The 12,798-nt window shown below is 41.7% G+C and overlaps 3 protein-coding genes across 3 annotated transcripts; 1 reads left to right on the top strand and 2 right to left on the bottom strand.

The window, feature by feature from the left end:
* The first annotated feature begins 3,448 nt into the window (after positions 1 to 3,448).
* On the top strand, positions 3,449 to 3,862 carry LOC122663137 (geranylgeranyl pyrophosphate synthase, chloroplastic-like). The gene has a single exon (XM_043858837.1). The coding sequence runs from the start codon at positions 3,449 to 3,451 to the stop codon at positions 3,860 to 3,862; it is 414 nt and encodes a 137-aa protein (XP_043714772.1).
* A 332-nt stretch (positions 3,863 to 4,194) lies between these two features.
* Positions 4,195 to 4,841, bottom strand: LOC122663136 (geranylgeranyl pyrophosphate synthase, chloroplastic-like). The gene has a single exon (XM_043858836.1). The coding sequence runs from the start codon at positions 4,813 to 4,815 to the stop codon at positions 4,195 to 4,197; it is 621 nt and encodes a 206-aa protein (XP_043714771.1). The 5' UTR covers positions 4,816 to 4,841.
* A 6,123-nt stretch (positions 4,842 to 10,964) lies between these two features.
* LOC122660866 (heat stress transcription factor B-4-like) lies at positions 10,965 to 12,330 on the bottom strand. The gene is given in 3 exon segments (XM_043856119.1): positions 10,965 to 11,320; positions 11,322 to 11,944; positions 12,026 to 12,330. Coding segments are annotated over 3 exon segments (1,098 nt in total). The 5' UTR covers positions 12,275 to 12,330; the 3' UTR covers positions 10,965 to 11,094.
* Positions 12,331 to 12,798: the final 468 nt, after the last annotated feature.

Here is a 12,798-nt window from a genome sequence, read left to right as displayed (position 1 = left end):
CCTTGGTGGATGAAACTGCTGTCCTTCCATCCTAACAATGTTATGACTTATTAGCCGTCTTTATTCCTACTAAGTATGCCCAAATATCAATTTAAATTCACCATTAGGAAACATGCACCAATCCAGATCTTCTATAGTGCGCTACCCGTAGCAGCATGAGCGACGCACAAACAGGGCATGGTGCAATGACCGCCTTACCCCTACCCAAGCGGGGGTAAGGCGGTCATTGCACCGAACCTTATTTGTGCGCTGCTCAGGCCGCTACGGGCAATGTGTCGTAGAAGATCACATTTTTGGACTGAAAGAGAACTAGTTCAATTAATCGGGCAACCTGGGTGCGTCACCCATTCCCAGGTTTGTAACTTCACCTGAACCTGGCTAGTTAGATCGGTGCATGGAGTTGATCAATCTTAGAGATGGTTTTAGGTTGACCCTAATCCAGTAGGACTAGATTCCGCCCTCTTTCCTCTAATCTGAGATCCAGCTTTATTAGGCCAATTCCATGGGTTCTGGGCCCAAACCTAGATGGCTCCAAAAAACCTTAGATGGGCCTTAGGTAAATTTTACAGACCTACCAAGCCCACCAACCCATTTGACCCACCTCCTCATTCTCGATTAAATCCAAGGGAAGGGGTTTGCTAACAGGCTGCGTCACCCTTGTGGGAGTGCACGCACAAGCATCCAAGGAGAGGGGTCGGGTGATCATTTTACTGCCCTATGTGAGAGGGCGTAGGGGGATGCTTTCAGGCAGCGTTCTTTTTCCCTAAATCCAATGACATATTTCCTAAGGCTTAATCTAAACCAATTTTGAGGTTCATTAAAATTAATTACTTAGAGGATTCCTTAGAACTATTTGTTTTTTTCAAATATTCTTGGATGTCCACAGCAGCATAGGTTTTGCAATAGTGGAAATGGTCTCTCATTTTTATTTGGATTATTTTGTAAGGGAACTATTGTCTATTGACCATGTCCCTTACACATTTTGATAAAAGACCTCCAATTGCTCTTAACCTTTAAGACCTTGGACAATGGGCAAATATAATTCTCTAGAGGCACATATTTGGTCCTTTAGGTTTGGGTAAGGATTACCCAAAAAAAAAAAAGAAGGTTTGGGGTAGGATCAGGGATGGGCCTAGGGTACTTATGTAAAATTATATACCTACCCTTTAGGTGGTTAAACAAGTAAGGGTAAAACCCCCTTACTCGTAGTGGCGCTGGGGGCTGAGCAGTCTTTTGTGGTCTTTTCACATGTCCCTGTGTCTAGGCGTAGGAATTATGTGACCGATTAGCATTCTTTTCCCTCTTTTTTTTAAAAAAAAAAAACACTTAAGATCTATTTACAAATAAGTAGGAATTTTACAAAATTTTGAATTTTCCATGAAACAAAGATTCGTATAGGGATAAAAGTTGCACCCCAATGAAAGATACAACCCTACGGTCTTTTAACTGGACTTGTTTGCTTCTCTATGCTCAAAGCAGGACTGGACTTTTGAAAAATTATATGGAACTCAAATCAATTTCACATGGAGACACCTACTAGTGCAGTTGTTTGGTTCCTTTTTAGTAGAGTGTTATTGAGAGAAAGATCACTGGAGACGATTTACCTACCTTTCTCGGTTTATTATCACATGTGATATGGATCAAGCTATCTATAGCAACACAATCGGTTGGTCATCACATGTGGATTATATATGCTATACTTTAGTCATCCAATATTCTTTGTATCACCCAATATTGGGTTACCCTGTTTAAACATCATTGTGAATCATGTATATATATCCCTTTTGGGACTATGAATGAATTGAGGATCATTATTCAATCTAATATGGTATCAGAGCCAGACAAGCTCCACCGAGCAACTCTTGAATCTTCCTTCTTCTTCTTCTTTTTTTTTCCTTCTATTTGTTCTTCCCCATGGCCGATGGACATAGACTCTAGGAGGTCATGTGTTCGACTCTCTTGTCTTCCACCTTGTGCCTTAAGGCACCCCTCTTCTCCTTTCTTCCAACTTCTCTCCTCACTCTCTTGTAGCTGTAGTTAAAAGTCGGATTTTCTCCTCTCCATTTCTCGATCTATAAGTTCTTGTAAGTACCCCCTTAAAATCATGTCATGTGGCACTTTTTAATCCAACGGTCAGGAGTATACAACCTTAACCCAACACAACCCTAACCTAATTTAACCTTCTCTCTCCTCTCTTACTCCTCCCCATCCCTCGTATCTCTTTCTTTCTTCCTTCTTCTTTCTTCTTCTCTGGCGAACACCACCGTCATACCTGCAACTCCTCTCTCACTCTCACTCCAACCGATAGACCTCGCAAACTTCCTCAACCTCTCAATTAATTTGCTCATTCGAACCACCATAAGGGATTGCTCTGATAACCACCGAACCTTCAAGCAAAACAGCAGGAGAAATGGAGAGGAGAAAAATCCGAAAGAGATATGGTGGTGAGGGGCAAGAGAGGGTGTCATGTAACCTGTGAAAGGCAGAAAGAGATATATATGGTGTTGGATTACGTGCTTCTTTACAACAATACTCGAATTGCATTCATTGTACCTTTCAAGCTTATTTAGAAATTCCTCTGGAAATGAACTCTGTTTGACATATATGAATTGCATTCATTGTGCGTTTCAAGCTTTATTGGAAATTCCTCAAGAAATGAATTGGGTTTCACATATATGAATTGCATTAAGTGGTCAAGCTTTATAGGAAATTCCTCTAGAAATAAACTGGGTTTCACATATATAAATTGTATTCATTATGCGTTTCAAGCTTTATTGGAAATTCCTCAGGAAATGAACTGGGTTTCACATATATGAATTGTATTCATTATCAAGCTTTACTAGAAATTCCTCTGGAATGAACTGGGTTTGCCATATATGAATTGCATTCATTGTCATTCTCGTAAACTGACAAAGAAGTTCTTCCAAGTGTCCAATTTTCAGCAGAGGAGTTGAGATTGAGATACAGACAAATCTCTCGCACCCGGATATAAATATCAAACCCAAGCCCCTTCTCTTTCTCACTCTATTCTTGTATTCTATCACTCTTGTCTCTCGCTCTGCTTCTTCCTCTTCTGGGTTAAGTTATAAATCGTCAGGAAATGGAGAAGGACGAGTTCTACAAATTTGGGTTCATTGGTTGAAACCTGCTCGATATTTTTCCATGAAGGAATATCCAGATTCCCAACTTGCTCGATGTTTAACCCTTTGTGGAGGAAGCCCACGTCTCTCTTATCTCCCAGCGCACAACCACCCTCTATTACTTCTTCTTCTTCCTCCATCTTTGCGGTTCATGTCGCCAAGGAAAGGAAAGGTAGAAAGAAGGTGAAAGCCCTGAGATGGAGACGGGCTTCAATTTCGAATCCTATATGCTTTAGAAGGGATCTTCTGTCCATCAAGCCCTCGAAGCTGTTGTCACCCTTAGGGATCCCCTGAAGATCCATGAAGCTATGCGCTACTACCTCCTCACCGGAGGCAAGTGTGTACACCCTGTTCTTTGCATTGCCGCTTGCGAGCTCATCGGAGGCGACGAAGGCACGACAATGCCGACCGCATGTGCGGTGGAGATGATCCACACCATGTCTTTGATTGACGATGATCTCCCCTGTATGGAAAACAATGATCTCCGTCGGAGGAAGCCCACCAATCACAAAGTCTTCGGCAAGGGTGTGGTCATCCTAGCCGAAGATGCTCTGTTAGCATTCACATTTGAATACATCGCCTCGACGACTGTTGAGGTGTCCCCAGCGAATATCGTTAGTATCGTCATAGAACTAGCGAAGGTGATTGGGATGGAGGGCCTGGTTGGTGGCCAAGTGGTGGATATCAGCTTGGCTGGGTTGTCTGAGGTGGATTTGGAGTAGCTTGAGTTTATTCACATTTACAAGACTACTATTTTTCTTGAAGGTTCGATGGTTTTTGGAGCAATCCTTGGTGGTGGTTCTAATGAACAAATTGAGAGGTTGAGGAAGTTCGCGAGGTCTATTATGGCGTGAGGGTGAGAGAGGAGTTTTAGGTGTGACGGTGGTGTTCGTTGAAGAAGAAGAGAGAAGAAGGAAGAAAGAAAGAGATACGAGGGACGGGGGAGGCGTGAGAGAGGAGAGAGAATGTTAGGTTAGGTTAGGGTTGGGTTGGGTTGGGTTAAGGTTGGATACTCTCCTAACTATTGGATTAAAAAGTGCCACATGCCATGATTTTAAGGGGGATACGAATAAGAACTTACAGATCGAGAAATGGAGAGGAGAAAAATCCAGACCGCCACAACCTCGCCGAAGACTTTGTGATTGGTGGGCTTCCCCCGACGGAGATCATCGTTGTCCATACAGGGGAGATCATCGTGAATCAAAGACATGGTGTGGATTATCTCCACCACACATGCGGCAGACATGGCCGTGCCTTCGTTGCCTCCAACGAGCTGGCAAGCGGCAATGCAAAGAATAGGGCGTACACACTTGTCTCTGGCGAGGAGGTAGTAGCGCATAGCTTCATGGATCTTCAGGGGATCCCTAAGGTTGACAACAGCTTCGAGGGCTTGATGAACAGAAGCTCCCTTCTGAAGCATATAGGATTTGAAATTGAAGCCCGTCTCCATCTCAGGGCTTTCACCTTCTTTCTGCCTCTCCTCTTCCTTGGCGACAAAAATCGCAGAGAGGGAAGAAGAAGAAGGAGTAATGGAGGGTCGTCCTGTGCTGGGAGAAAAGAGAGATGTGGGCTTCCTCCGCAAAGGGTTAAACGTCGAGCAAGGGAATCTGGATATTCCTTCATGGTGAAATATCGAGCAGGTTTGAACCAACGAACCCAAATTTGCAGAACTCATCCTTCCCCGTTTCCTTGTCGATTTATAACTCAATCCAGAAGAGGAAATAACAGAGCGAGAGACAATACTGATAGAATACGAGAATAGAGTGAGAAAGAGAAGGGGCTTGGGTTCGATATTTATATCTGGGTGCGAGAGATTCGTCTGTATTTCAATCTCAACTCCTTTGTTGAAAATTGGAAACTTGGAAGAACCTCTCTGTCAGTCTACAAGAAGAATGAATGCAATTTATATATGTCAAACCCAGTTCATTCTAGAGGAATTTCCAATAAAGCTTGATAATGAATGCAATTCATATATGTGAAACCCAGTTCATTTCCTGAGGAATTTCCAATAAAGCTTGAAATGCATAATGAATACAATTTATATATGTGAAACCCAGTTCATTTCTTGAGGAATTTCCAATAAAGCTTGAAACGCACAATGAATACAATTCATATATGTGGAGTGATTACTGGATTAATCCCTTCTTTGATTATTTGGGAGCTGTGGAAGGAGAGGAATAACAGGAGGCATGGGGAGCGAGCCCGTTCTGCCAGTTTTATTATTGAGGTGATCAAAAAATGGGTGAGGGAAATTCCTTTCTAGGGCTCTTTCAAAAAATCGCCTTCGGCTAAAGAAATTATTCTTCTTCAAGTTCTTAATGTCCCTCACCCCCCAATTAGTCGCAAACCCCCCATTGCGGTCTATTGGTTGCCCCCGTTCAATGTTGTAACTTAATGTCGATGGGGTTTGTAAAGGGAACCCTGGCTTAGGGGGAGGAGGAGGTATTATTCGTGACATTGATGGCCATGTCTTGGCTGCCTTCGCAAACTTTTACGATGAGTGTACTAATTCCATCGCAGAGTTTAGAAATTTGAGAGATGGCCTGAAACTTTGTGCGAAAATGGGTCTTTGGAATTTTTATGTGAATTCGGATTCTGCTTTGGTGGTTCTGTGCACTACCATGAAAAATGTAATATCTGGAAGGGGAGGTATTGGTTCTATGAGATCATTATTCTTATTGAAGCGCTTCAGTCAATAATATCTTTTACCTTTAGAGAAGGCAACAGGGTGGCGGATTGGTTGACAAACTATGCGTGTGATTCAGCTTCTAATTCCTATTTTAATTCTCCAATCGACCTTCCCAGGGGTCTTAGACAAATTATTAGGGAGGATGCAACAGGTCTTCCTGTTGTGCGTAGATATTTTTATTTTGCTTATGGGGCTTTGTAAGGTGGTAAGTTACTATGTTGAGAGAGAGAGTTTGGTTTTGCTGTTTCGGGTTGGGGTAAGGCGGGTATGTCCCCCCCCCCCCTTGTATCTGTTACTCTAAATGAGTTGATTTTTAATAAAATCTAAGGGGCCAGCTCGGGTCCCAGATAATATTCGGGTTTAAAAAAGAATAGAAAAAAAAGAATGCAACCCATATATGTCAAACACAGTCATTTCCTGAGGAATTTCCAATAAAGCTTGAAAGGTACAATGAATGCAATTTGAGTATTGTTGTAAAGAAGCAAGCAATCCAACACCATATATATCTCTTTCTGCCTTTCACAGGTTACATGACACCCTCTCTCGCCCCTCACCACCATATCTCTTTTGAATTTTTCTCCTCTACATTTCTCCTGCTATTTTGCTTGAAGGTTCGGTGGTTATCGGAGCAATCCTTGGTGGTGGTTGAGATGAGAAAATTGAGAGGTTGAGGAAGTTCGTGAGGTCTATCAGTTGGAGTGAGAGTGAGAGGAGTTGCAGGTGTGTTGGTGGTGTTCGCTAGAGAAGAACAAATAAGAAGGAAGAAAGAAAGAGATACGAGGGATGGGGAGGAGTGAGAGAGGAGAGAGAAGGTTAGGTTAGACGTGTTAGAAACTTGGGTCTCATCCTCAAAAGCTAGCCGTTAAGAAGAGGGTGTCCAAGTACCTATTAAGCCACCTACATCCCCTTTCATATCTGATGTGGGACTATTCTTTTTGCCTTATGTGTGGATATCCCAACAATCTCCCCCTCCACGCGGATGGCAAACACGTGGAGCTTGAGATCTCGATCTCCCCCTGCCTCCACGCGGGAGTTGACGTGGAGCCTAAGATCAAACCCCGAGAACCCTCAGTCAAATGAGAATTTCCACGCCTCGACTCTGATACCACTTGTTAGGAACTTAGGTCTCAACCTCAAAAGCTAGCCATTAAGGAAAGGGTGCTCAAGTACCTATTAACCCACCCACATCCCCTTTCATATCCGATGTGCGACTATTCTTTTTACCTTATGTGTGGATATCCCAACAAGATTAGGGTTGGGTTGGGTTAAGGTTGGATACTCTCTTGACCGTTGGATTAAAAAGTGCCATATGTCCTGATTTTAAGGGGGTACTTACAAGAACTTACAGATCGATAAATGGAGAGGTGAAAAATACTAAAAGTCCCATGGGGCACTGTTCGATAGGTAGAAAAAAAAATCATTTTACACTTATTAGCCACCTCACTTGCCATGGCTCAGTGAGGTATTATGGTTAGTTCATCATATTGACTATATGGCTTCCTCAATGGAAGTCATGGTGGATGCATGGGTGGCCAGAATCCTCGCAGGTAACAACTAACAACAACTTCAAAGAAAGAGAACAAAAAACTACTCTACTGTCGACCAAAGGGTATACCAGATATCCATATAAGGTTCCCTACTAATATAAAGTTTTTGCCATAGTATATTAAACTTATCCCATAACGAGTCAATCTTTTCGTCTCCTATTAATAACTTAACCACAAAGAAACTAGGTATATTATAAGTATATAGATCTAAACTAAATAACTATTGCTTAATTTTCTTAACTAAAGAAGAGGGAAATTTTCATACTCTAGGAGCTATACTGATGCTTGAACTCCAACCATTTAAGTTTAAGCCCAATATTTGGCCCATACATACCCACCACACCATAAACTCTTGTGGGGTTCTTTGTAAAGTTTGCGTTTCAAAAGTTTGACGGCTAATTAGTATCCGATGTGGGATTAAACTTTCAACATTTTCCCGCTATGGTAGTACGGATTAGGGACATGTTGATATGATGAAAACCCGTTTTGATACTATATAAAGTTTCCATCCAAAAATTTCGAACTTGTAGGTGGAAGGTCTCCCGCGTGTATTAAGGGGCTGTAGGCTAATTAGTCGCCCATGTAAAACAAGAATATACGTTGCTCGACAAAATGACTACCTCTAAGATCTGGTGAGAGAATTTACCCAAAAAAAAAAAAGGTCTGGTGACAGTATCTTCACTAGGAACGGAGAAATAGGGTTACAAAAGTGAGCTCTCTACCTCATAGCCCTTCGGAGGTGGCCCACAATTCCATATCCATTTTCTCATAATACAAAACAATCAATCCTCAACAGGGCTTTCACGGTTGTACGTACTATAGGGTAGGGTAAAATTTTTGCCCTCAAGCATACCCTTTAGAGTACGGGATAAAAATTTCCATTTCCTACTGAGTAAATGGGTAAGTGAAGCAGTAGGAACTATGGGGGTTCGATCTCATTCTAGCCTTCACGACTCTCGAATCCTCAAGATAAAGAAAACACTAATTCCAACAAGGAAGAATAGCAAACAAAACAATTTTGTTCATAAACTTAAAGATACTAGGTCGGATTACAAACGAAAAGGAAACCAAAATAAAACAAGAAACAAACTAATATAGAAAAATGAAATAGGAAGTTAAGATTCTTAAATCATGCGTAAAATTTCCGAGGCCCGGTACTCCCCTTAATCATGCTAACTTGACCTTGAAATTTTTGGCCTAAGGAGTAATTTAATTAGATAGTCTGTAGAGCACCGATTGACATTTTCGAAAGGATATTATGGTTCCCGTAATTCCACCTGAGTCAAAAGTTACGACTCTCAAAAATTACACTGGTAAATCAATACACTTTCAATTTGATCAGGTGAACTTTTGTCAGTCCAACCGATCCAAGAATTCTTCACAAATCTTCCCTTCATCAGAAAGTCAGGTTAAGCATCATCAGTGGTACTTCAACCCATGATTATCAATGGTAATGCTTGGGTGGATAACCATCTATGGGCTTATACTGCTTGGACTTTGGAAAAATAAACCCGGATAATTTTTTAATTGCTTCTACTTAGAAAGATAAATGGAGATGTTAATAAAATCTCTTACCATCTACATGGTCCAAGGAAGAATGAAGTCATGGTCTAAGTCTCTAGACTAATCTTTAATGGGCTTCCAGTGGGCCATTGGCTTGGCCTCCAAAGTCTTAGTTCTATCAGTCTAATGGCCCCACATCACAATTTACCCAGCCTATTATCTTTTCATTTTTTTGAATTCTCACTGTTAAAGCCTTACAGGAAGTCAAATTTAAATTTCTTACAAATTTCCAAAATACTCTCATAGTTCAAGACGGCTGTTGCGCAACACGTCTGTGGAAACATCCTCTTGATTCCTCAGAAAAGGATAAAGAACCTTTCCCCTAATCTGTTCTGTGCTACCTTTACAATCAAAAAAGCCCACACTCTTATGACTTTCTCCCTCACTTTGGGCCAATCCCTCACCCCTCACCCCCAAAAAAAGCACTAGGCAACGTGTATTGAAGGTCTCAAACTAGGGTTAGGGTTTTCTATTTTTTGGTATTTTTATATTTCAGGGTTTTTCAGATATTCTATTTAGTTTCAGAACCCATTCTCCCCTTTCCTCCACACTTCCAACCTGAAAGCCTAGCCTTCTCTTCTTGACTTCTTTTGCCAAACCCTTAACCCCTTCTTTTCATGGCTTTAGCAATTGGTTTCTAAAGAAAAAGAAACAACATTAGAGAGAGAGAAAAAGGAGGAACAGAGAAGTCGAGAAAGAGACCCACTTACAATGACTAGTCAAACTTTACATGAAGCTTTTTCTTATATTAGGCTGGAGGATTGAGACAAGCTAAGCAAAGCCGTAAAGAGACGGTTTCTTTGGACAAAGTAGGTTTCTTATCTAACAGTCAAGAGGCACATACACGCTCTCTCTCTCTCTCTCTCTCTCTCTCTGTAGCTAGAGGGGAAAAAGAGAGAACTGCAGACTTGGAGTAAGTGAAAGTTGTAAGAAGTGAGAGGAAGGGATCTAAAGACAGGTTCAATTCCAAGGATTTGATCAGAACATCAGATACTTAAAGTAGGAAAAGCAAAGGTTTTCCATGCTCAGAGAGAGAGGGAGAGAATTGGAGAAGGGTTTTGATAGAAACGTTTCAACCCTATAAACCCACATTGTTTTAGCAAGTCAGAGGGGTTCTTCTCTCTCTCTGCTAGGCTCCTTACTTGATGCACGGACAGTTTTACTTAAACGACAAAGAGAAGATTACCACCTTCATCCAATGGTGCCAGTTCGATGCAAAACAAATTTTTTTTGGTTAAATGTAGTAAATTTTGTTTGAGAGTATTGGAAAAAAAATCCCCTGCAGTGCCCTAATCTGGCGGTGCATTGCAGTGTGAGCCTGAGAGCTCGATACATGGAAGATGTGACATCAAACTGTAACGAACTCAAGAAGAAAGAAAAGACAAAAAAAATTGTCTTGCATCGAACTGGCACCATTGGATGAAGCTTCTTCCGCGTGTCAAGCTCTCAAGGCCACACTGTAGAGGATTTTAATTTGAGTTAATGATAATAAAATTTTGAGACAAAATTATTTTAGGTGTTGGCTGCTTTCATTTTTACCAGTATTTCAGTAGGAGGGTATACGTATATCTCAATTAATGAGATCAGGCAGAGAAAGACCTAGAGAACATATAAGCAATGAAGCTGCTGCAGCCTGAAAGTCTGATCTCAAAAAACAAAAAACCTCCTCAGCCTTTTGCATAAGAGTTCAGAAACAGCAGAAAAACTACACGGATGGATATTTCTCTTATCTTCTTAATTTTCGTATTCTAGCGAAATTATTAACAAGTGGTAGCAGAGCTAACGTAATTCTTAACAAGTGGTATCAGAGCTAGAGGGGAAGATTGTTGGGATTCATAAAAACCCTAAGAAAATAAACAACTAACTACAAAGAAAGAAAATGCTGTGGATGAATTATCCTTACTGTGTTTTTTTTTTCATTCTGAACAAGACAACACTAGCATCATACTTATATACATAGACCCATAATCCCCACACATACGCACACACATAGACAACGATATTGACGACCCAAGAGAGCAAGAGAACAAGAACAAGATGGGTAAAGCAAACAAGAGAAAGAAACAGAAGAAAGGTAAGAGAGAGGGGGGGGGGGGAGTAAGGGTTAGAGAATCTTGAAAAAAATGGAAGTGATCAAGACAAAGAAACAAGCTAGCTAGCAGAGAGAGGGAGGCATAAGATGCAACCCTAACTCATCTTTAGTTAACACTAAACGAGCTTTACTAGTCTCCATGGTCATAGTGGGAGGAGATGTGGGATCTGGGTGCAATCTCTTCTTAGAGTGAAGAGGAACACCAAAAAGCTTCGTTAACCTACTACTACCATTATTGTTGTTGGCCTCTTGAATGGAGTCATTGAATGCAGTAGTAGTAGTAGTAGGTGTTGAAGGAACTCTTCACTTGTTGAGCTTGTTGAGCTTGTTGAGCTTGTTGAACCTGTTTAGGTGCTGAGTGATAAAACCCAAGTAGTTGATGAAGAGGCTTTTGCACCAAAGCTGGTGTAGGAGCAGGAGCAGGAGCAGGAGCAGGAAAAGAGTTGCTAGGAGCGTCAGGTCTCACATGGTTTTGCACAAAATAGATTATATCATTATAAAGCTTCTTCATATGAGCCAACTCCGACATCAACATCGAGTTGCTCCTCCGTAGTCTTTCATTATCTTCCGAAAGCGCCATCACCGAGCTGCTGGTGCAGACACTCCCTCCTCCTCCTCCTCCTCCTGTTACTGCTCCTCCGCTAGGAGACGAAATCGGCGACGAATCACACCAATTCACTTGTTCGTCTGAGTCGGAAGGGGAGACACTAACTCGGCTGGTGAATGGGAAGAAACCAGCCCCACCACCGCCGCCGATCGGCGAATGTGGGTGGTGATGGTGGTGGTGGTGGTTAATAGGTAGTTGAGGTTGAGAAGTCTTTCTTCGATGGATCTCACATAACAAATGCTTCTCTCCTTTCTTGAAAGATTCATGTGCAAACTCCCATCGATCAGGTACAATTTTTCTGAAACCCTATTTTTTCGAAACCAAATCAAATCTCATGAAATGAAGAAAGAAAGAAAGAGAGAGAGAGAGGATATAAACATTACTTACGTAGGTGTTGAGCTGACGAACGAAACTAGAGAAGTTATTGTGTTTGAAGTAGTTGGGAAGGAGATCGCGAGCGAATTCAGGTGGACGCCAGACAACAAAGGTGGTGTCGTCTTCTCCCCAAGAGACGATGTGATCGGTGGTGGGATCGTCTACCAGTTGGTAGGTTTTTGTGAGGAAGGGAGCTGGCATCGATTTCTGTGAATCCAGAGATAGTATGATTCCTTCGCAATTCTCCAGCATCAGAGCCATCAATGATCAATTACTACCTGAAGAAGAAGAAGAAGAAGAAGCAGAAGCAGAAGAAGAAGCAGAAGAAGAAGAAGGGCTAGTGGTGTGAGGGGTTTTTTTTTAATGTTTTATTATATTTTTGCTTCTCGGTTTTGTAGAGAGAGAGAGAGAGAGAGAGAGAGAATATGTGTCTGTCTGGCCTAGGAGTGTGAAAAAAGGGGAGTTTCAAGACAAGCCCGTGACCTGAGTGAGTAGAGCTGGCTTGATCTCGCGCCACACAACAATTAAAACTCATGAGGGCTCAGACAGTCTGAGACTCAGATGAGGATGCGCGTACGGTCTACGGGAGATATGGTGTGTACGTCACCATGTTGTAGTGGTGTATTGACTATGTTGCCCCTTCTTATACTACATTTAGCTTTCGATATCACTATCAGCTGATTCAGGTCTCTGTGAAAATCTAGTCCGTTAATCTGATAAGATCCTTCCAGCTTGTTTTCTATAGAAGTACTGCAGAGTGCAGTCAATTATTTTTCTAACTTACA

Source organism: Telopea speciosissima, chromosome 5, assembly GCF_018873765.1.
Source record: "Telopea speciosissima isolate NSW1024214 ecotype Mountain lineage chromosome 5, Tspe_v1, whole genome shotgun sequence".
NCBI lineage: Eukaryota > Viridiplantae > Streptophyta > Magnoliopsida > Proteales > Proteaceae > Telopea > Telopea speciosissima.
This window is presented reverse-complemented; position numbering and strand designations above follow the sequence as displayed.

What these genes read in the sequence shown, in the direction of transcription:
- LOC122663137 (XM_043858837.1), top strand. Translation starts at nt 3,449, where the DNA reads ATGCGCTACTACCTCCTCACCGGAGGCAAGTGTGTACACCCTGTTCTT.
- LOC122663136 (XM_043858836.1), bottom strand. Translation starts at nt 4,815, where the DNA reads ATGAGTTCTGCAAATTTGGGTTCGTTGGTTCAAACCTGCTCGATATTT.